Source organism: Leuciscus leuciscus, assembly GCF_965113295.1.
Source record: "Leuciscus leuciscus genome assembly, chromosome: 1".
NCBI lineage: Eukaryota > Metazoa > Chordata > Actinopteri > Cypriniformes > Leuciscidae > Leuciscus > Leuciscus leuciscus.
Window position 1 is genome coordinate 58277445 of NC_138725.1, and position 25387 is coordinate 58302831.

The 25387-nt window shown below is 38.1% G+C and overlaps 2 protein-coding genes and 1 long non-coding RNA gene across 3 annotated transcripts in view; 2 read left to right on the forward strand and 1 right to left on the reverse strand.

Moving 5' to 3' along the window:
- The window catches only part of LOC309509719, a 358786-nt gene that overhangs the window by 66547 nt on the left and 266852 nt on the right, over window positions 1-25387 (forward strand). The gene's annotated exons all lie outside the window — the stretch shown is intronic.
- Window positions 418-4617, reverse strand: LOC309509588 (migration and invasion enhancer 1-like). Its single transcript, XM_082184397.1, has 4 exons — window positions 4466-4617; window positions 1989-2086; window positions 1824-1900; window positions 418-1724 (listed from the first exon to the last, which is right to left on the reverse strand). Exons 1-4 carry the CDS (start codon window positions 4492-4494, stop codon window positions 1641-1643), a joined length of 288 nt encoding a protein of 95 aa, XP_082040523.1. The 5' UTR covers window positions 4495-4617; the 3' UTR covers window positions 418-1640.
- The window catches only part of ngfra (nerve growth factor receptor a (TNFR superfamily, member 16)), a 38440-nt gene continuing 37006 nt past the window's right edge, over window positions 23954-25387 (forward strand). The window contains exon 1 of the mRNA XM_082184194.1: window positions 23954-24280. Within this exon, the coding sequence (XP_082040320.1) occupies window positions 24245-24280 (36 nt within the window). The 5' untranslated portion in view covers window positions 23954-24244. The remainder of the gene's footprint in view (window positions 24281-25387) is intronic.

The window sequence follows — 25387 nt, forward strand, 5'->3', positions numbered from 1 at the left end:
TAAATACTGCTGAAAAACAAAACAAAAAAACAACAACAACGAAAACATCGTAATCCATACTAACCGGGTTTACAGACTGTGAAACTAGTTTTAAGCCATTAGTACCGTCATATCGATTAATCGCATCTAACATACAAGTTTGTGTTTATAGATGTGTATATAAATATTATGTATATAATATGTGTGTGCGCGTCTGTGTACACACACACAAATGTGTACACATTTTATACACACACACACACATATATATAAAATATACAAACACACATTTTATAAATACAAACTTATGTTAAATGCAATTAATCTATTTGACAGCACTAGTTTTGATATACAACTTATATATATATATATATATATATATATATATATAACTTTATCGTCATAAAAAAACAAAAAAACAACAACTTCAAACCAGAATTCACAAAAATTTAACAATCCACGTGTTTTATTTAATGTAAAAAACAAAACAAAAAAACAAGCAGCTAAACATCACAGTCCTCTCAACCACAAACAGAAACTCCCACGGTCCACCCCACAGCACTACATTAAATTAGATTTGATCGACCACCTTAATCAAAGACAGAAAAACTACCAACTCCTGAATGTAATTTCCTATTGCAGTTTATTTAAATGAACAATATATTACTATATTACCATGCTGTGTCATAAACATCTGCAGGTCATATAAATGCCCTTAAACAGTTACTTGGTTTAATTTAAAGATAATGAATTCTATAACACTACATTGATAATAATAATAAAACAACTACTGCACAAAATGCTTGCAAGAGGCAATCACCTGAGCTTTGACACCAAGAAAAATTGGTCTAATATACACCCTACAGTATTTTAAACAAACATTTCAAGTACTCTCCAATATTAAATTCATTTATTTATGATCGCTTCATGCTGATTATAGGATGGTGGACATAAACGGACACTTGAAAAATGACAATTTATGCACTCACACACCCAAGCTTTAGGCGTTTCCTTCTTACAGCAGTTGTTTGAGTACATTAGTTTACCATTACACATAAAAAATAAAGAAAGCAGATGAACAGTGACTCCAGTAGGCAATGTGGCTTTAAAAAAAAAAAAAAAAAAAACTAAAACATTAAAGGGATAGTTCACTCAAATTATTTGTCATAATTTTTCCAATTAATTTTTCTAAACGTTTCTTTCTTCTGCTGAACACAACTATGGATGTCAATGGGGTCTGGTAACCAACATTCTTATTATCTTCTTTTGTTTTCAACAGAAGAAAGAAATTCAAACAGGTTTGGAACAACGTGAAGGTGAGTAAATGACAGAATTTTCATTTTTTGGGTGAACTATCCCTTTAACCCTTCCATTGGCCTCCTCCTCACCGTTCCCCCGTCTCACTCCTCCTGCTCAAAGGAAGCACAGACTGCAGGCCTCATACCGTAACTTCTCACTTTAGAGTTACGATAATCATTTACTTCCAGCAACCAGACAGGAGGAGTGAAGAGAAGGGGACATTTAAGGATCTCGCTCTCTCTAGATGCTTCTACTTTGCTTTTTAAAACAGAACCGTTCAAAATCTTGACATATTAGACTTCTTTGAGGAGTGATTCAGGTGTTTTGAGAGCCAAAAAATGGAAGGGTTAAGAGGTGAAACATTAGAGGATGACACAAGGAGGCTGGCTCTTGGTGATCTTCTCCACCGGCTGGCCATCGTAGGCTCTTTGGATAGCATTCATGATCTTGTGGATGACATAAAGGAGAGATGTAAGCACACATATGGAAAAACCATTAACATTTTACAGTTGAAAAGCCTGTCCAGTGGCGAGATATTTACTCACATCATCCTCATAGGGGAAGCCACTGGTTTCCATCTTTGAGAAAATCAGTTGTCCATTGATCTCAATCTCAAAGCTTCCTGCAAAAGAGAAACAGAAGGGCTGATCATTTTTTGCATGAATGGAAATCACTGCATGCATGGTCTGCATGCGGTATCTGCAACATACCTTGGCGGCCGACGAAGCCACTCACATCCGCATCAGTGAACTCAGCAGTGACGACCCGCTTGAGCTCCTGATAGCGGGGCTCGTACCCTCATCCACCACTGCAACACAAAAGAGTGAAGAGGAGACGTAATCTGACTGGAATAATGCTTCTCAACATACGTTTGGTTCCAGGCAAACTGACTATGCATGGTAATAGTGTAAGAGATTTTGTCTGACAACAGACTAGAACAGAGGAAAAAAAAGTCTGAGTCGGAATACCATAACTATTCACTATTCAACTTTACTAGAAAGTTGCACGAAACTTTCCTCATAGTTTAGTTATTGTGCATCATATCTCTGTGTTGTCAACCATATAAAATGTACTTCTTCCATAATGCAAACATTCACATTTTTTCCAATATATATATATTTTTTTGAATGTATAGCACATTAATACATGTTTTTCCATATCAATAATTAAAGTTACTAATTTTTACTAGTTACTAAATGTAACTGAGAAAATATCGTTTTTGTTCCAAGTCGCTTGAGATTCTGGATTCCCATTAATCTGTACAGTCATAAAACCTCTTTCCTAAACGATTTATAGCATACTTACTGCAGTCACTCTGGTGAAATCCCATAGAACATGAAACATCTTAAACGATCAATAATCCACTTCTCTATCAAACAATCAATATATTACTGTTTACAAGACAGGCATTTTGGAGAACAGCCCGTGTTAAAATATGATGCAGTGCATAACAATTTAGCTATAAACTAGTGATGTGATGGTGCATTCAAGTCCTCCTGTGAAGTTCGTACTTACGAGGTGGGAAGTGTGGTGGATTTTTAATAAATAAAATAGTAAACTGTATATTAAACTAACCCCTAACCTTACTCCTCTTTTTAGGCCTAACATTATAACACTTTGAAACACAATGTACTAAAACGTTCTGTCATGTGTTTTTGTATGTTGTGTTGCCATACCCCTTTGACTTTGGTTGTGTGAGTGTAAAAATAACAAATATGGGAATTGAAACTAGACATGACTAAATTCGAACCTTGTGATTAACAATGAAGTAATCATTAAAACAAAGTTTGCTTTACCTGGTAACAGAAGGGTTTGTCTATGAAAAGCAATCAAATTGTGGGGAAATTATGTAATGCAGCATGACATTTTTGCCATACCTCCTTAATCTATAAAAACTGTTGTATTAATTTAGCTGGTGGAATTCTCAATGGAATTTGTCTGAGATCCTCCGGCCTTGCTTCTTCTTGGGAGAGATTCCCTGAGAACTGCTCGGGAAGATCTCCCGGCCGTGATTAAAGCATTTGCTGAAGTCTGTTTGTCGAATATTCCTGCGCAGGAAGTGAGCTAGTTTAGGGAAGCAAGTTAGTTAGAGTAAGAAACTCGGCCAGTTGTCGACTGAAGATGCAAGAGCTAGAGTATAAAGGTATTGTGTGTCGATTTGTAGACGCCCAAGATAAAGGTATTGGGTGTCGATTTGTAGACGGCCCAGGTGAGATCAATTGGGTGTCGATTGGAGACGCCCCAGAGAGTTAGGTTTAGGGAAAAATCTACCACAGAAGTCATGTTTATGATGGCAGGAACGGTCATGTCACTTTCGTTGGAGTAAGATGGCAGTGTACTTTTTCTTAATTAATTACACAAAAATACAGCAAGGTTCTTAAAGGCCCCCTGAAATCAAAATTTAAGTTTTTTAGCGTTAAGTATGAATATGTTAGCCTTAAGGTTATGAATAAGCTGCTGTGTTCCAACTTCCAAAACAATAATATAATTCGCATTTAGGAGATATAAGCATTCAAAACTTAGTCCCTCACATCCGCTAAAATGGATCACGCACATACATACATACATACATACATACATACATACATACATACATACATACATACATACATACATACATACATACACTTTCTCATGCTCATATATTCTGCCATATAAACAGTGTAAAAACCATTAAATGATTAGAGCACCCTTTACTTGCATCAAACAACTCTGTTAGTATTATTATAATTATTGTTACATTTAGTTTATTGCCAGTCTTTAAAATGGGAATTATATTATCAGAAAACTGAATATTTAGCGTTGTCAAGCTTTTATTTGTGCTTAATGGATAAAACAGCGGAGCTGCGCTTCTGGCTGCTCGGCTTATGGCTGCTGTAAATTTGACCTGCCACAAGATAGCACTGTTTGCAACACTCTTGATGCTGCGAATCTTTTCCCGAAACAATCAGAGAAAAGCTTCAACGATTTAAGAGGCTTAATTTCTCCATCTCTACTATAAAACACACAGAGGAGACGGGGATCATGGACCGTGTTGTGATAACACAGATAGCAGAGCTGGCAATCTGCATCAGCTGGTTAATCACCACATTTATGAAGATATTTTACCCCAGTAGAGGGAAAAAAGGTGGTAAATCACACAACATTCCAGATCATTTACGAATACGTCTGTTGTGAAAACACTCACCAGTATTCGACTTTTATTTGCACCACCATATCTGCGTCCTTTATGCTGCGATTGTGCTTTCTTCTTCTTCTTTCTTGTTTTGTGCTTCCTCCTCTGTGACCGCGTTTATATGAAACTAAACCTCTAGCGACCCCTATCAGCTGAAAGAGGCACTCAGGCACTCTATGCTCAGGCAGCGCAACAGACATCAGAAACGTGTCGTTGAAAAGCCACACGATGGCAGTAGGCATTAACCCATTTAATCCCAAAATCTTCTGTAAGTGAGCCTGTGTTTTTTTCTTCTTGCTAGCCTAATGACTAAGATTTTTCTTAGATTGGTAAAATTCTATAAAATTGTGTGTTTTATTCCTGGTCTCTCTACCCTAATAGTGAGCCTAATCTACAAAGTCAAAATATCCTTTTACTTAATATCACGTAAAAGTTGTATGCTGCAGATCAATCAGTTAGCTACTTATTATTTATTATAATTTACTGGTGGGATTAAAGGGTTAGTTCACCCAAAAATGAAAATGATCCCATAATTAACTCACTCTGAAGCCAATGACTTTATTCTTTCAGCCAAAGGGTGAACTAACCCTTTAAATGAGTGAACTAAACCTAAACTAAATTTCCCATGATCGTGTTAGTGACGCGTACATTATGGCAATAGGCTGTTTGAATTTAATTGTTAAATTACAAGGATAATTATTTTTTTACTTGTCTAATTAATTAATTAATTAGTTAATTCTGACATGACAGCTCATTTAAAAAATGTAGCATGCTGAAGCAGAAGGCCCATCTGTAGCCTATACATTTTTACCCCGGCGCTGTAGATTTAAACGATTGCCCTATAATACATATAGGCTACAAAATAATATAGGACATCCAAAATGCCCTTGATGGCAAAGACATAAAACAAAGTCATGATAGCATGAGATCTCAAACATGCACCAAACATTTGCTCTGTGTAAAAAAAACAAACAGGCCAAAGCCTTTTTAAAACTGAGCCCTGATTGTTGTTAAGATTGAACACGGCTCGCTTCAACTGATGACTCACTCCTGAAGTCATTTTCACAGAATAGTGTACTGATTTTCTGTGTCATTTGTCATTAAGAGCCAGGTGGGTTTCAAACGAGACAGGGTGATTTGAAGCCGCATTACACCATTATGGGCTCATTATGATGATGTCATACAGGAATCACGACTGACACCACACCGCAATGGTTTTGAGAGGGCAAGTGAAAAGTTTGAGAGAGAAAGAGAGAGAGAGAGAGAGAGAGAGAGAGAGAGAGAGAGAGAGAGAGGCACAGATGCATCATATTTCAAGCTTTATTTGGTTTCCAGCTTCCATCTTTCCCCCATCTTTTTGTTCAATTTATAGATAAAAAAGACAGATAATGGCCCTGTATCTCCAAATAACAATTGACAATTTTCATGCAAAATAAACATTATATAAATGATAGGCCTGATGATTATTTTGATTTGCGCTGCAAGTTACAATGCTAATATTTAAGTCTTAAATTCTTAACTTTCAAACATTCACCTTACAAGAGAGGAACAAAAGCAATTCGTCAAGGAGCAAACAATATTTGTAACAGTGCCAGGTTTATTTGACAACGAGATTAGGAAGCAAGAGAAGAAATGTAGAGATAAGTGCATTGGTTTAAGGGTGTGGGGTAGTTAAGTGCTTGCGGAAGAGGTGTGTCTTCAGCTGCTTCTTGAAAGATGTGATGGTCTCAGTGGTTTGGGTGAGGTTGGAAGCTCATTCCACCAGAGAAGAACAGAGAAAGTTTTGGAGAGTGACTTTTTGCCTCGTTGTAAAGGAACAAGGTGTTGCTCATTCAGTGGCCTTAGTGACCTGGCAGGCGGAAGTGTACACTTGTAGTAAATTGAGGTAGGTGGGTGCTGTTTCAGTGGCAGTCCTGAAAGTCAGCATCAAAACCTTAAATTTGATTCTGGCTGACACTAGGAGCCGTTAAAGTTACTGTTAAAGTCGCCATGAACCGGAAGTTACAAACAACTTTTCTCCAGTGTTGTGACGTATTTCCAAGTGAAACGGAATATTGAATAGAGGGCAGGGTTTTACTTTAGCGCTCCTCCTCTCCATCTCTCGCTCATAGCAGACTAACGGTTTGAGGGGAGTTGCCACGCCCTCGCGCCATAGCACATGACAGGAAGAGAAGAGAAGTCGTTTCGAGGGGGTTTTGATTAAAGAATATAAGGGCATATGAATTCAAATAAATAAATAATGAAGTGCACAGATAAATAATTTGTAATAAACACTACAATATTACATATAAAAATACGAATTGTAAAATTTGATTTCATGGCGACTTTAAATCACCCCCAAAAAAAGCAAGTCACCAATGGCGATCGGTGTTTTGTGACCTTTAACTTTAGATCTAGTTTGGCTGCTCTAACTGAGTTATAACAGTCAGATGAACAAAGAGAAAATATTATCTGATGGTGTTTGTTGTGTTTTAACATCCATTATTTCATGATCATTTGACCTGAATCACTGATATCATATAGAGCCTAATTTCTGAGTTAGGTTTACTTTATTGATTATAGCAGTACTGTCCTTGAACCGCATAATTTAACATTTACAATGTAATCCAAATGATTTCTTAAAAATTGTTCTATACAAAAAATATATATATTTTTTTTAGAGACAGACATCAAGAATCAACCTGTGAATCTCAATAATGGTGACAATTATAAAGCATGTTGCAGTGCATTCTGGGTGCCACCAATCAAAACTCATTAATGGCTCCCATCATGCATTGCTGCATGAATAAATAATGAGCTTGATCTCTTTATCTGAATATACGGTTTGTCAACATTGCTGAGATTAATATGCTAATTCTTGATGTCTGTGTGTGCCTAGATGAACGCTTTTTTAGAAGCTTTTATTTTTTTTGGTATCAGAACAACTATTAAGAAGAAATCATTTGGATTTCTTTGAAAAGGCTAAAATTGTTATGCTGTACAAGGACAGTGCTGCTATAATCAAAAAAGTAAACCTAACTCAGAAATTAGGCTCTCAATGAGTTCAGTGTTTCAGGTCAAATAATGATTATGTTAAATAAAACACAACCAACACCATCAGATCACACTTTCTCTTTGTTCATATGGCTGTTATAACTCAGTAACAGCAGCCAAACAAAATGTAAAATAAAAAAAATGAAGGGCCAAGATCCCAACGAAAGCAAACACTGATCACCATAATGGTGATTTAAAATGTGAAATGTTTCTCCTTCAGTGATTCTGCTTGTTAACATCAGGTGTCTTCAATAATGCTCAACCATCACTCAATTAATCACTTAATTATCTCATTAACTTTAACACTGCTTCAGTGTTACTTATAATGGTGCGTTCAAGTCATCTCGTATAGATCGTATTTACGAGTTGAACGCACTTGAACGCCACCACAATGTCGTAAATACCAGTGGGGAGCTCGGGATTTTCTCTAAGCTCCGATCTTTACGAGTTGGGGGGCGTGTCAGTGATTAACATGGCGGAATACACAATACGTAAAGGTATTTAGCTGTAATATTGTCAGGCTTTTCTATTTACAGCGCAGTTAGCTAATCACCAACACAGAATATGATAGTATTTTAATATAACAATGCAACATGTAACGATGTGTTGGCAGTGGCTTCATAAATTAATTAAAAACATAAAAATACAAAGTACACCTGATGCACATTTCTTTGTTCTTCATTTTCTAGAACAAGAGTTTAAGAACCTTACTGTAGTTTTGTGTAATTAATTAAGAGAAAGTACTCCGCCATTTTGCTCCGACGAAAGTGACTTGAACGCACATGCCGTTATAAGCACGACTTCCCACCTCGTACGTACGAACTTCCCAGGAGGACTTGAACGCACCATAATACTCTGAGTGTGGATTATATAAACACTGAGCAGTGTTAATTTAACACTAGGGATTTTGCTGTACTCTCTGGTCTGATTTTCTTGAAGTTGTGAAGCGCCATTGTTGAAACATGGGTGGAAAAGCTCAGTTGGTGGTCAAACACAAACCCAAGGTTTCTTGCTGCCCTGATTGGTGTTAGTATTGTAGATTGCACAGTGATGTTGAGGTCAACTGACGGGTTTGTAGGAATTACAAGAAGTTTCTCTTCGCAAGGTTTAGCTGTAAATGACGCTCCTTCGTCCAGCTAGAGATGTCTGAAAGGCAAGTGGAGATATGAGCTGAGACAGCAAAATCATCAGGCTGAAATAACAGATATATAGATCTGCGCATCATCTGCATAGCTTTGGAAGAAAAAACTGTGCCTTTATGATCATTCCCAGTGAAGTTGCGAAAAGAAGAGGAGCGAGCACTGAACCTTGAGGCACACCAGTGACTATCTAATGCGACTCAGACACTCGTCTCCACACTGTAAAATTTACTCTTGTGTTAATGCCACTTTTGACTCTTCAGTTATGGTAACTCAAAACCGATTGCCTTAAACCATTTAAAAACTAATATTTATGAATACTGTGAACTTATTCCAGTTGAGTCCACATAAAGAGAATAATTCCTTATATTAAATTTAACTACAAATATACTTACTTCGTGAGCCAGAACTTAAATTGAATAAAATGTAAATTAAATTGAATAAAACTACTAAAATCAAAATCAGTCAATTAACTCTCTCTTTATTTAACAGCTAGCAATAGCACAAGCACACCAGCACATACTAATCTATTAGTAAGATACAAACAACAGCCATTGTTGTTGTTTTTTTATTAAATAAAGCAACATATATAGTAGTCTTAATGTTATTTTGTCATGACAACGGTTAGACCCCAAAACTTAGAAATATCAGAAACCCTTTTAAATTCCAACATAACAGAACATTAAACACTAACAGATTACCCCATATTCATTTTGAGCAAACACACATAAAATAAGACTTAATGTTAACATTTAGCTTGAACAGTTGGAAGCAAAGCATGCTGGGAACTATAAATCAGAACAAAAAACTCATTCAGTTTGAGTTCTACATAATATTATCTGTTATTGAGTTCACGTAAGATTTTCTATTAAGTACAATGAACTTTAAGTAATATTTGAATAAAATAAACATTTAATTTAGTAAATTTGACTGTTAGGTTTTACAGTGAAACCTTTATAGTGAAAATCTGCCTGTTGAGGTAAGGCTGAAGTCACTGAAGTACTGTACCTGTGATGCCAAGGGTGGACAGGAGGATCTGATGGTGTGCATGAGTGTGTGAAGACTTATGAAGCAGGCGTGTGTGATGGGAGTTAGACAATCAGTCGTCAGCTCCCGGCCAGTGGCGGTTCTAGACCACAGTAACTGGGGGGGGGCCAGGCAGGGGCCACTTGTGCTTTTAGGGGGCACACCTTTAACATTCATCTTAACCTATTTTCAGTATTATTTCAAGTCATTTTTCACCATGTCATGCATGACTGCAATCTCTAGAAAAAGCTAATAAATTATATTAGCTAAGCTAATAAAACAATTTCAATTCAAATGAATGTTTCATTATGTTTCATTGTAGTGTGATATAATGATCAATAATAACACATTTTTAGCATCTAAGCACATCTAGGCACTTTTTTACACCTGGGGTGGGCGATATGGCAATAATATCATATCACAATTTTATTTATTTTTTCAGGAAAATCACGATTTTATCACGATTCTTTTTTCATGTTGGTTTTACTATTTTGCATGTGATTGAGCATTACAGCCAAACTAATGTCCCTATTTTAAAAGCAAAGCCTTATAGGTAACAACATATAGGTAACAAAATATAAAATAAAAAAGAATGGCAGACATTTAGGCCAAAGTGGCGAAAATAAAAATCTTTGTCACTATTTTCTTTGTTATTAAAAATTAAGAACAGAGATACATATTACACATACACAACTTAATATACAAATGAAATAAACAGTGCTTTATTTTTTCAGCTATAGGTGTATTTAACAGTAGAATTGAAGAAAGTAATTAAATGAACAAATATGAAAATAAAACACAACCGACTTAAAATTCTCAGTCAAGAGCAGTGAATGGTTTCCTCTGTGTGTTTTGTTGTTTTATTAACATTAAAGGGATAGTTCTCCCCCCAAAAAGTCATATTTACTCTCTTAAGTTGTTTTAAACCTGAATAAGTTTCTTTCTTCTGTTGAAAATAAACGTTATTTGAAAGAATGTGAGTAACCACAACAGTTGATGTACCCCTGTGACTTCCATAGTATATTTTTTTCCTACTATGTATGGAAGTCAATGGGGACCAGCAACTGTTTGGTTTTGTGTGAACTATCTCTTTAAGGACAAGCGGCAGCATGTTTATTATTAGGGCTACTGTCTCTTTAAGAACTGCACGCGACGCGCATATGACAAGCAGATTTTAATTAATTTTCTCTGTTTGCTTTCACTTTAGACATAACCAACTTTGTTTGTGTAAACATTGTCTGTATTTGACAGTATTAGCGCAATATAAGACTCAAAAGATAACTTAACAGGCTTTTAGTGCATGTACGCGTCGAGTGTACGCGCTCAGTAAAGCGCATATTTGAACAGCGCATCAGCAGCGAATGACATGTTTAACCGGCAAGGCTTTAAAGCACATGCAAATAATGAACTTTTGTGAACTGCAGTGTCACGTTCCTCTGCATTAACATTTGATGTGAATATACGTCCTGCTGCAGTGTAGCCTATAGATGAAGGCGCCACAACTGATAAAATGCGCAGTTGTTTGGTGTGATTTTACGATTCCAAATTTAGGGGGGCCAGAGGGGGGGCCAAGCTTGGTGACACGGCCACCCCGGCCACCCCCCTAGAACCGCCACTGCTCCCGGCAGCTTCCCATCTCTCCCTTCTTTTCTTAAATTCATACACCTTCATGGCTCATCACAGTAGATATTCTCTCTCTCTCTTTCAGTCTCTCCATCCAGCGGAGAAGAGGGAAGATGATTCCAGCCCACATCTATCTCCATTAGCGTAATGGCGCAAAGCAGCTTAGACAACTACACCCCTCCGCACCCTACCCTTCTGTCAGGATCACATTTCTCTCACCACTGTTTTTCCAGGTGGAGGGAGAGAAGGAGGGAGGGGGAGAGAGAACGAGGGATGATTTAGACCCTGGCAAAAAAGAGTCATCCATCCTCAGCTTCCTGTCTGCGTTCCTATGCCACAACCCACAGGGGAGGCGCGCATAGAAGACCAACTTCACTTAGACCAACTGAAATAGCGTGTTTGCATCTCCTGTCCCGTTTAAGTACCTCTAAACCCGCCGGTGCGGCCTCTGGAGGGACTTCACTGGCCCTTACTTTTCCCATCATCAGGAACCTTCTTTGCGCATAAGCCACCTGCAGTCTGCATTTTCCCAGCAAGCTTTCCAGTGCACCCCATTAAACCTACCTAAACCTAGGGGACTCGTTTTAGCATGTCTTGTTCTCAGGGGTCCCCCTTCCTGATCCCCAACTGGACAACCCCGGGGAACCAGAACAGGAAGTGACATGTCAAAGTCAGGCTGTCAGGGCAAAGGTCAGGAAGCAATTATGGGTGGTTAGAGGTGGTGGGATGTCAAAGACTAGACCGGCTTTGAGTTTTTGAGTGGCTCGGCATGAAGGGTGGATCACTGTTAAGGCGCTCCATAATCCCGCCAGCAGCATTTCGATTAAGGCTTAGCACTTTGAGCTCCAGTCAGTGATTTATAAATCGGAAAAATGTGTTTGTTTAATTACATGTTACATTGGTGATTCAGAAGGGCAAATGTCAAATTTGAATAATGCTAGTTTGTCTTTAATTTTCAATGAATTGATTGACGAGTGTTAGAGAAACACAGTTTTTCACTCATTTTGATGCAGCAATTGTACACTTTACTCATGGAAAACCCCTCTCCAGGGGGGGAATGTTAATGTCCTTCTCATTACAAGAAATTCATATGAATATGATTATGAAATAGCTCGGATTGCATAAAAACAGGCCAGCATGTGTGCATTTAAAATGACTCTGTGAGTTCTGTGAGTTCTGTGAGTTCCATGACTAACGAAGACTGCAAACAGGCATCATAAGGGAATAATGTTGAAAACCTGTTGAACTCTGTGAACTGACACTTTATTTATATCCTTCAATAGAGGCAAAGCAAGAAAATGAATCAATGTATTTGTAACACATGCTTTTAATGCGTTATTTGCAGCACAAAAATGGTAAAAATACTAGTTTCAAACATTCCCCCTGTCTTCTATTGCTTGGACACACGGGCACTCGCGGCATTGGTTGAGCCAGTGTTGTTATGTCTGGTCTAGTCAGGCTGCTCAAACAAACAGCTTTCACTCAGTGCTTTGTGTACAACATAATCCTTCTCATCCAGTGGCTCTGTTAAGGTTATGATTATTGCTGATTGTTGTAAACCTGAAGCACAGAAGAATTACAGTCAGCAAATATAATTTTCTCCAGTACAGTATATAGAGTAATATTTACACTACCCTTCAAATATTTTTTATGTTTTTGAAAGTCTTATGCTCACCAAGGCTGTATTTATTTGATAATATTATGAATATTATAATAATATTGTTAATATTGTGAAATAGTTGACTACTATTTAGAGTAACTGCTTTCTGTATGAATATATTTTAAATGCAATTTATTCCTCTGATGACAAACTGAATTTTAAGCAGCGAGTTTTCACATGATTCTTCAGAAATCATTCTAATATGCTAACCCCCCCCCCCCCCCCTTTTTTTTTTCTTTGATGAATAAAACATCCAAAATATATATATTTTTTAAAATTTTTAACTTTATATATTTATTTAATTTTTGAAGTTTAAGTATAAGTCTTTACTGTGACTTTGGATCAATGTAATGCATTTCACATTCATTTATGTTTTTTTTCTTTTTTTCATTTAGAATATGTCTATGACATGCACTTATATTCTTCCAGTTTGCGTTTTTTTTTTTTTTTTTGTCCTTCAGTCTTATCATCATAAATGGGGTTGACTATAAATCTAATTTCAGAGCATTTCCAAGACAACATTTCCATTGCAAGATCTCCGAAGGACTGAGAGAATGAAAACCATAGAAACATTTCTATATAATCTGGATAAATATGGTAGTTCAGACATCAGACCGGAGGCCAGAAGACCTGTCTGACCGGAGACCAGAAGTTTGTCTCAAACGCACAAACAGAGGATTTCCAGAGCATTTGCATCCACTAGAGCATAATGGCTGAGTGGAATTGGTGCTCCCTAAAGGTTACATCAGCTTTGATGAGCATCAGTGAAGCGGGCAGCACTTTCAGACAACCAACTCTTCACTTGGAAACTTCTGAAACATCCATAGATTTGAATCTATTGATCTCATGGCTCACTATACAGTGTGTCTTATCCAGTTCATGTGCCTGAATGCTGCGTTCAGAAGTCAGATGAAACACAAAGAACATGATTGATGCAGCTTGAAAGGGGCTCTTGTAAGCATAGGGAAACAGCCATTCATACTATTATTATTATGATTGACTGTATGAACAGTAACTTAATGCATGAATATGTCCATTAAACTAATTTGAACTAATTGGTCTGTTGATATTTAGACAGTGCATTAACATAGAAGTTTGTTTGCCTAATGGTTAGATTACAGACATGAACTCTCCAGAGAATGACTTTCAGGAGTAATTCATCTAGGGAAGGCATCCCTATCAAAGCATCTGATACCAGCTTCTCCAAGCTGCAATGTTCACTCTTTGTTAGAATGGAAAGAGGAGGACAAGGAAGAATAGCGTAATGAGATCGGGTGTTATTGGGGGAAGGAAGGGAGGAAGGAAGAGGAAAGGAAAAGAACAGTGTCAGATGAACTGATGTTACGCTTGTGACCACCACTTTAGCCCTGATACTGTGTGCTGTGTGCTCTCTCTGGCCTCCGACTGACCTCAACATCAGAATCTTCATAAGCTGAGAATAGCCTCCTCTTCTCCTCGACTTCCTCCATGAGAAATCAGAAAAAAAGGTCTCAACGTAGTTGTCCACAAGTTCTAATTGTCTTCATGAGGACAGAGAGATGTTGTACAATTAGACACTACAATACCATTGTCAATTTAAATAAAATGCTAACATTATTTAAAACTGGCAAAGACTGTCATCACTGTCAGACTTATGACATATAGGACAATTGTGGTTTCTTTTCTAAAAGAAAGGAAAAAGTCACACTGTGTTACATAAGTACAAACATGACGAAATACTGACTGCAAGAAAAAAATTCACAAAATAATCAGCATTTTCCCAGAAATTGCATTGAGCATTTTAGAATAAATTATATATTTTACATGCATGTTGTGAGGTTGTGCCTGGAGTGTAAAACTACATGTTCCACATTTAAATCATTTGTCATGACGCAATTATGGCCAAGAGGTCATACCAATCTTGCACTCATTATTCCCTGCCTGTAATTCAATAAATCACTATGTGGCAGGTATTAGCTATATTATTAGATGTTACTTTGCAGGTTTTAGTGAAAATAGCCAGATGGAAGGAGCAACCAAGGAGGAGGTTGTTAAAATTGCTAAATCTGGTAAATTGGTTTTGGATATTGCTTAAGTGCAGGATGTGAATGGTCACAATGTCCACATAATTATTTCAAAGCACAGTGAGACCCCTGCCATGCAGAATGTAAAGTACTGTGGCTGGTCAAGGAAGACTAGAGAACATTTTGACAGGAGGATGAAAATCACCTGAATGTTGGACCACCTCAAAACAGCTTCTAATGACTTCAATTCAATTCAATTCAATTCAATTCAATTCAATTCAATTCAATTCAATTCAATTCAATTCAATTCAAATGTATTTGTATAGCGCTTTTCACAATACATATTGTTTCAAAGCAGCTTTACAGAAAGTGCATTTCAGAAATGTACATTGAAAAATACAGTTAGTTAATCATGTATTAATTTAGGGCATAACATATCGCCAGCGTCGAGTCGTCTCTTCACGGGCGTCGAGTCATCTCTTCACGGGCGTCGAGTCGTCTCTTCACGGGCGTCGAGTCGTCTCTTCACGGGCGTCGAGTCATCTCTTCACGGGCGTCGAGTCGTCTCCTCACGGGCGTCGAGTCATCTCTTCACGGGCGTCGAGTCGTCTCCTCACGGGCGTCGAGTCATCTCTTCACGGGCGTCGAGTCGTCTCCTCACGGGCGTCGAGTCGTCTCTTCACGGGCGTCGAGTCGTCTCCTCACGGGCGTCGAGTCATCTCTTCACGGGCGTCGAGTCGTCTCTTCCACGGGCGTCGAGTCGTCACTTCACGGGCGTCGAGTCATCTCTTCACGGGCGTCGAGTCATCTCTTCACGGGCGTCGAGTCGTCTCTTCACGGGCGTCGAGTCATCTCTTCACGGGCGTCGAGTCATCTCTTCACGGGCGTCGAGTCGTCTCCTCACGGGCGTCGAGTCATCTCTTCACGGGCGTCGAGTCATCTCTTCACGGGCGTCGAGTCGTCTCTTCACGGGCGTCGAGTCGTCTCTTCACGGGCGTCGAGTCATCTCTTCACGGGCGTCGAGTCATCTCTTCACGGGCGTCGAGTCGTCTCCTCACGGGCGTCGAGTCATCTCTTCACGGGCGTCGAGTCATCTCTTCACGGGCGTCGAGTCGTCTCTTCACGGGCGTCGAGTCGTCTCTTCACGGGCGTCGAGTCGTCTCTTCACGGGCGTCGAGTCATCTCTTCACGGGCGTCGAGTCATCTCTTCACGGGCGTCGAGTCGTCTCCTCACGGGCGTCGAGTCATCTCTTCACGGGCGTCGAGTCATCTCTTCACGGGCGTCGAGTCGTCTCTTCACGGGCGTCGAGTCGTCTCTTCACGGGTGTTGGGGCATCTGAAGTTTCCATGAGAGGCTGGATAGCGTCCCGAGATAACAACAGAAAAGCAGATGGGAAATAATTAGCATAGCTTCTGTTCATAATATTAATGCATTCAGTCTGATTCAACTGTAGTATAAAAGGTGTGAATGAGACCTCCAGCTTCCTATTTCATCTTAAACTGTAAGCCAATCGCTTTAAAAGGGTGGATTGAGGTTGTGTTGCATTAAAGAAACCGGTAACACTTGAGAATACCGTTCCGTCATTAATGAATAACTATACAGGAACAAATGAGTATGCACTATTAACATTCAAGTAACTACTATTAACTAGTGGGTTACTATTACCTTCACTTTAGAATTAATTATACATTATGCATAATTATTCACATTCATTATGGACCTGTATATAGTAGTTCTTAGTAGTCAAGGAGATATGAAAAAAATAGTAGTTACTGATTACTAATAGTGAACTACCACATTCAACTAAGCAATATTACTTACGTTAATCAGAGTTAGTTAATAGAAGTTACTAGAATGGTAATAGTGCGTTACTCATTTGGTCTTGTGTAGTTATTCATTAATGATGGAACAGTATAAAGTGTTACCAAGAAACCATTAAATAGTTCTATCTACTGCAAAACACACCTTGCATTTGCCAAAAAATTTAAGGATTGGAGCTGCATTATGCAGTCCGACAAGTCAACATTTAACAACCTATTGGATGGTGTCATGTATTTTAGGAGACGACTGGAGTGTTTTAATACCAAATGTATGCATGGCACCATGAAGCACGGCATTAGAAACATAATGGCATTGGGGACACATGTCTGCAGCAGATGTTGGAAGGATCTACAAAGTTGGACCAGTACTTGGGAATTCAGCTGGACACAATCTAGTATGGAGGATCAGTTTTCAAATCAAATGTGTATTTTCCAACATGATAATGATCTCAAAAACACTAAACAATGAAACAATCTGAAAAATTCTGGTGTCACCGTGAAAAATAAATAAATTCTGTGACAAAAACAGGAAGAAAACACAGGAAATGATGATAACAAACAAAAAGTCCTTGAAATAGAACCAAAAAATTTATTCTTTTGTGAATTTTGATAAATACCTTAACCAAGTTTAATGGTTTGGTCTTCCTTCATATCAAAAGATGTAAAAAATATATATAAAATATTTTCCTCATATGTTGATGGTTTAATCAAACTTTTAGGGTCATTAAAAACAAATATCACCTCTGGACATCTCTCTTGCAATTTTGTATATTGCCAATTTAAATTAATGCCATTAAAACGTATTTATTGAACAATTATATTTATATAAATAAATATCAAAAATCAAATGAAACTACCAAACAGATTCTAGCAATGTTCATCATTTGTCATTTCTTCTTTTTAATTATATCAGTAGTAAGTCATGGAGACACGTTAGACAGAGCCATGAATGACATTATTGGTGCTTTGGAATAACCTGTTCTCGTCATGTGACTGATTGTGTGTTGTGTGTAATGGTGTGTAAAACTTTGGCAGAAAGAGTATGTGTTCTGTTCCACCAGCAGGGGGTACGGAGACCACAGGCACGAACACACACATGCTGAGACCACACACACACACAGTCACACACACATGCATATTTGCACAGATAAACAAACACACATGCACATGTGCTAAGAAAATCACTCAAAGAAAAGTCAAAGTCACTCATTTACAATAAGCAAATGAATAAAATATATAAAAGATTGATATGTGTATATCAGCTGTTCAAACATGATGAGTGTGACCTTTAGCCCTCACAAATTCTCACCTCATCTCTCACTACGCCTTTGACCTGACCTCTCACCTTTCATATTACGTGTGTCACAGGGGTCATGAGGTTTATAAAGACACATTTCCCTTTGACAATCACACATAAACACAAACAAACAGTAGGTCATTAGTTTTCTTTATTCATTGATATGATTTTGATAACCTTTTCACTGATAATATGCTAGACCACAATGCCATTCTGTGTGAATGTGTGAGATACCAGATTCAAACAATGACCTTTCCTGTCCATAAACACAGTCAGATACACAGACCTTCCACAGATGGTAAACATAATCCCATCCTGTATATTATCCTGACATATTTGCGTTATAGGTTCACAGTGCAGATTCTCTATTCATAAATAATGTAGTTGAAAAGTTAATGCTCCATTGTAAAGGGGTCAGCCTGTTTGATGTTGCATCTCAATATATGTCTGGCTGCAATCGGAACTGACAAAAATATACCCTACTAAAAAAAGTTATTCAGTGCTTGCATTGGAGTGTGTGATTATATATGTGTGTGTGTGCATATTCTTCCTATGGCTCAGATTGGGAGTAAATGGTCCGGAACACAATATAAATGACCGAATTACTAGGCTACATGTCATGCGTGAACTTTCAGGAATAAGATATCATGAGCTCTGCAATAAAAACTTGTATCCAGTCATCAAACAGTGCTGAATGATTAGTCATACACAATGGAAGAGAAGTTTAGGATAATGGATTGTAGCAATATGCTGAACTGATATAATCCTAGAAAAGGCAGTATAATCATTTGCCTGACTGAGACTCAAAAGCTCTGATATCTGTTACTAATATTTATGACTGTTATCTTCTCCTACAGAGGTTCTCAACTGGTTCTGATTCAAGACTCAGGATTTTACACTGGATATCAAGTGGCAACCCAACGCAATAGTAAACGTGACTATATTTAGCGTAGTGTAAAGAGGTCATACCGGGACCATTTGCTGTATTAACAATTTTTTAAAGAAAACCAAGTTACATCAAATTGTCATCAAGTTTATCCATCTTTAAACAACTTTTACATTGCATCAGCAATAACTAATAAGAATAATTCACAACATAAATGTCCGGCTGTTGTTATTATTAATATTCACTTTCTGTTTGGCCATTAGCCATCAAAACCTTACACTGATGGTTGCAGAAATGGAGGTTTATTTTATTTGTTAGAAAAAGTTTTACTAACAGATCATTTTGTGTTTCATGTCATTCCAAGTTTATTTTGATTCAGACATAATGAAAAGGGATGATGTCTAAGTGGAGTTGTTTCCTTAGTAATTAGTCAGTCCATTTTCACACATTTGAAGCATTCAGGAAATTTTGAGCACCTGAACATCACACTGTAGTTGGGTGTTATCCTGTTGACAGCATGATCAGCCAATCACAGCGAAGATACTTTTCGCCTATTCTGCCATTACACCCCCCCACACACCATGTTTTAGGACGAGAATGCAATAAATCTCATCCGAGGTGGCCAGAAATGTGGCTTGATCAGCAAAAAATAAGAGCAATCCACATGTACAGCTAAATACCATTGCTGCACTGATTTTCATTATTGTACCATCTGTAAACCACTTTCTTTTGCAAGCACAAGAGACACAGGATCAGACTGCATGTAATCAATTGCAGTGACTGGATGAACTTGTGTTTGTGTGTGTGTGTGTGAGAGAGACAGAAAGAAAGCTGTGAGACATAAAGAGAGGACACTTGATAAGGTTTAGATGTGCTGAAGAACACATGGAAAACAATGATGAGACTTTGATAGGTTCATCACTTACCAAATTCCTCCTCTGTACCTTTCAATCTCTGTTTTCCTGCTATCCTTCTCTTTTTCAGATATGGAGCCTAGAAAATGACAGCATGATAAACAGCTAAAATAAAAGAGACGGCAATGCATGTGCTTTTTAGATACTCTCTCACTCTCCTACAGCTTGGCTGAACTCCACTCAGACACACATGTAGTTTGTGAAAGAAAGCATATTCATCAAGTTTAAATCCTTTTCTTTTTTTAGTAACCAATCGCAGGTGAGGTTCTCTCATGTGGCGGGATAAACACTCACATGCACATTTTTCTGTCTCTCCAACTAAAAGCAACAGTTCACACCAAGTAAATTTACATGCACAGATACAATTGAGTTTTTCCCCGGTATTCACCCACCCAAAAACCAAGACATTGACAATGCAACAAAGCTAGTTCCAATTTATACAAATGAGCATTGATGTAGACGACAGCACCCAATAGGAATGGAGACTGTGATCGTCCCTCTAAAAGAGTTAGTGCAGTGGAGGAATGTCTATAAGCAACCAACAGCACAAGCTCCGGTGATTTATTCACCATCAGTGAATGCACTCACTCATCGCATTGGCACTGAGCCATAATGCAGGATGGGACATGGCCACTATATTTTGCTGCTGGAGACCCCATTGTGTTGCAGGTTTGCAATAACTGACAAAGCGAATGGCATCATGGAGTCGGCATGCTTTAGATCCGTCTGTCATATGGATGGAATCAAAGAGGCATAGCTTTCCGGGTGAGAACACTCCACATCTGTATTGTGGATTATTTGTAACAGGCAGCAATGGAAACATTGGAAGCATTTTTGTCCAGCCTGGAGAGTATTCATCTTTAGCTCTTTGTGCTGGAAGTGTTAAACATTAGGACATTCTGTTGTACATATAGCAATAACAGTCTTAACGTTGCTTATAGACAGTGTCAGCTGATTGTTTAATATAACCTGCTCCTTCCCCCGTCTAAATATAGCAACGCTAGGGAACGCTCAGCAGATTCATTATAGGCTCAACCTGCGGGACGCACAAACTGCATTTTATGAACTAGAATGATGAACAAGAACGTACAATCAGATGACGCCACAAGTTCTCTTGCAACCCAGAAGTGTGCATGTGCTGCATTCATTTAGCACTGGCAACACTCCCATATTCACAGCTTTTTGGTGCTTTGACACTTTAAATGTTTGTACGCGATCCATATCTGTCATGAGAAAAGACCGTCGGCTTGAAAAGACCTGCGTGCACCCATTTACAAAATCAATATGTGCATAACAACAATGAAAAACGTCTTTTTATATTTGCAAGACAGTCCATCAAGTAATTGCCAATCTGCTAACACTCCTTCAAGTTTTATTGAGTTCCCTCCAATAATGCCAATTAAAATCTTCTGTTTTATTAATAATGACAGTTTGAATACTATTAATAAATGTATGATTTCCATCTGATGTTTCACACTATGGTCGTAGATCAATTAGTGGACCATCCAGATGTGAAAGAATCCTATTTTTTTCTTGCAAGATTTAACACATATGTTGGCTAAATGGGTTGTGAATTTAGCTTTTTATTTTATTTGCTGACTCATGATAAAGCAGGTAAATTGATACCGGAGCCATGACAGATGGCTGACTTCTATATTCATACCGTTATGTCACCGTTTATCTATATTTACTCACAGAGATCAAATGTAACGACCGTGCACTATTTTCAGTTTAGGCATGCGGTGCATGTAATCTGCGTAATGAGAGTAATAGGTTTCCATCTGGACATACTTGAACCTTTCTTAGGGGAGAGAGGTTTTTTGTTGTTGAAGATACAAGACAGCAATGGAGGGTATAGATAATAGCTACATCATTAAAATAAAGCTGGATAATATAAAATACATATTGTCTATTCTGATTGCAATAACTCATCAGTGATAATACCAGACCCCTTTAACCTGTGTGCTATTATTAAAACAGAATAGATAAAAGAGACAGATGAAACCAAGACATTTACAATCAATAGAAAATGTGTTCAGATAAAAACTGTGCATTATCAGTATTACATAGTTAATTTATGTCACTGACTCTAAGGAACATCAATATCTCCTGGCAGATTTAATTTGATCCTGATGTCTTAATTTCAGAGAGTGAATTCAATTGTGTGCGTGTGTGTGTGTGTGTGTGTGTGTGTGGTTAAAGAGGTAGTGGTGGTCGCCTTCGACAATGTAGGATGTGGATTTATTGATACATTTACAGATCGATGAAGAACTGCTTCCGACTTGCTACATGATCTCAGTGATATCAGATCTTGTAACTTACACTTAAGACTTCAAAACATCTACTACCAGTGAGGATGATGTTGGACTGGAATCCAAACTGCTTAGCTAAAGACGGTCATTTTCACATGCAATTATATTTTGCATTGCCTCACTGGTTGTCCATTGTAGTTGAGTAACTCACCAAAAGTGATGTTACTAACTTAAAGATGAACCAAAGCAATTAGAATAATTCTGTGTTCATTATCTGTTAAATAATTCATGTCATGTCCTACAGTTCAATTTATGAAGCACCAGTCTAAGTAAATGCAAACTCCGAAGTTCATCAGCTGTTTCATTATAAATGATGTTTTCTAGAGGTATTATAAATTGATCTGTTCAAATATATAAATATTTAAATGAATATATATTGGCTACATTATGCCACCCTAATTGAAATCCTCATTGTTTTTGTGATAAAAATTGCTCTGACTGATAAAAAGTATTTTTCTAACCACTGCCGGTGATGAACAGATATTTGGAGCCTCCTTAACAAGTATAGTTCCTGAATCCCCATCCCAGTGTCATTTGATCTTTAAATGTCAGTTGATGCCAGTCAGCAGTCTCTGTGAGTCGGACTATTGGAAGATCACTTTAAGAAAGGTCCTGCTCGGCTTTAATGGATTGGTAAGATGATGTTACAGGCCTAGGTTACCTCTAAATCTTAAATCAGCACAAAAGATCATCACTCCTCACTCTCAGCACTTTCTGTCAGGGGGTGAAAACATGATTTATGCACAGATATGTTCATAGACCAGCATGACATCGGTCTTTCTCAGAGAAAGTAAATTGGAGAGCAGGAGCAGGTTTTCTAATTTGGGATTAAATCAGGTCATATTACACAGTAGGAAAATGTGCACACATTTTATGAATGAGCAGAAACTTCTCAAAATAAATTTACTTTAGTTAAGTGTATTGTTTAATATAAATGTAATTTTTTTTTAAAGGTAAAAAAAACCCAAAACAATAATAATTTGCCAATAAGGTAAGAAAAATGTCTTATTATTACTACACAATTTTACTTAAAGATGATTGGCTAATTATTAAGAAAATGATTTTTGCAGTGCACCAACCTGCTTCTATAAAAGCACCCAGAGACACATGTTCACGGACATTTCAGAGCCATATTTACAACACATGTATTTTCCATAGTATTTTCTCATAAACATCGAACAGGTGGAAAACATGAATGGAGGTGAAAAGGAAAAACCAGTAAAAACCTCTCATCCCTGGCATTTAACCGTCTATGGCCTTATCACGCCTCATATGTCCCACCATCGGTGACTCACTGGCTGCAGTCGCCCTCCTGTGGCGGCTGTTTGATTACACCAGTCCCGTGACGTCACAGCCATTACACTCATTCACTCAAAGTATTCTTTTCTTTTCATTTTTTTATTTAAAGAGCTTGGTTTGCTTATACATTTTACTCTATCTTTAAACAAGTTAATAATTAAAATACAGTGCGTGTGGAACTGGGCCAGCTTGCAAAGAGAAATTACGTTCATGTGGATAAATGATTAATGCATATGCACATACAGTATATAGCCTATATGTGCATGCATATAGATGACGACAAAGCGATATGTAAATATAATGAGTCTAAATGCGATCAGATCAAAGGTGCTCGTCCATTCTTCTGCATATGCGTTTATGTTGGAGATAAAGAGAAATACATCCTACGAGAGAGAGAGAGAGAGAGAGAGAGAGAGAGAGAGAGAGAGAGAGAGAGAGAGAGAGAGAGAGAGAGAGAGAGTGAGAGAGAGAGAGAGAGGGGTGCTGATGGGGGGAGTTGGCAAGCCCTCGTGCCCCCCTCATATCTGCGTGCACGACTCTCTCCTCCGCAGTGCACTGCTGGACAGCGCCGAGTGCGGAGTACAGGACAGGACAGGACAGGACCATTCGCGCGCATCAGCGAGGGCACGCGCTTTCGTACAGTCCTAAAGTCCCAAACACCATCCACGCACGAGAGCAGCAGCCACATGGAGCTAAAATGAACTGTCGGACGGCTGATCTTCACTTCACGACTCACACTTACAGATTTACAGTTTGAGAGGGAAGGGACATATCAGACATGGACACCTTGGTGTGGATCTTGATTTGTGGAGCGGTAAGTGTTGGCATTAGTTTAGATCAGACCGCATTAGAGCACAAGTGCGCGCAGTGATCCGCCGCTGGATGAAATATGTAGGTTAATTGACATCAGGTGATCACCGCTTCTGCTCGCGTGATGCTCCGGCTGTCGTGATGCGGATTCAGCGGAACTTGCATTCGGTCTGTGGTAGTAATGATGACTAATCTCAGCAGCCCGGTTTCTGGAGAACAGGTGTCAGCTTCCCTATTCTTTATAGTCGTCTAAAATGAATGTGCCGTGTAAGTGTGTTTATTGGGTGGCAGAAAAACAGGCTAGAATCAGTGCACAGAAGAAATGTGCGCCCGACTGTAAACAAACTTTCATGCCAAGTTGCTTATGAGTTTGACGGCTTTATTTATTTAATATTTGCCACATAAAGCCAGTAGCTGCTTATTTAAGTAGCCTTTATTATGGAGTTTTTGTATGCGTTTGTATTTACAGTTTGAATATTGTAATGACTTTCAGGGGGGGTCAATGTTTTTAAAGAAATTCCTGCAGGTCGCCAACCGAATTTTGGCGCCCCTGGCACGCCTTGAAGACTTTTTTTTTTGAAAAACTTAAGTTTTTGTGTGATATTTGCAGTAATTAAATCTGTAATAAATTATACCCAGTGTCGTTGTTTTGGTTTTGTAAATGTTAGGTAGCATAACGAGAAAACTGAAAATAGAGTGCAGTCCATGTCCAACTTGTTATTTAACTTTTGTATACTTAAACGTTTGAAAAAATAGTTGAACCATATTTATACCTAAAAGCAGGCTACCCATTTTATTTATTTATTCTTTTACCTAGGCTATATATATATAAAAAAGAGAAAATATTTTCCACCCCCTCCCCCATAATTAGTACCTTGCCTGCTTAGACATCAAATGGGCAACAATATGCAAATTCAAAACAATCCTTCAAAAATAAAAAGAATCAATGTAACCATTGCTTCAGCCAAATTACATAATATGGTGCTGTCAAATATACCTTCCTGGGGTATTTTTGGTGTGAACTTAATTTGGTTCATTTTTGTAATGGATATGCCCTTATGCTCAGGGAAAAAACTCAAAAGTGCGCAAGCATGTGACCCTCATGGTCCCC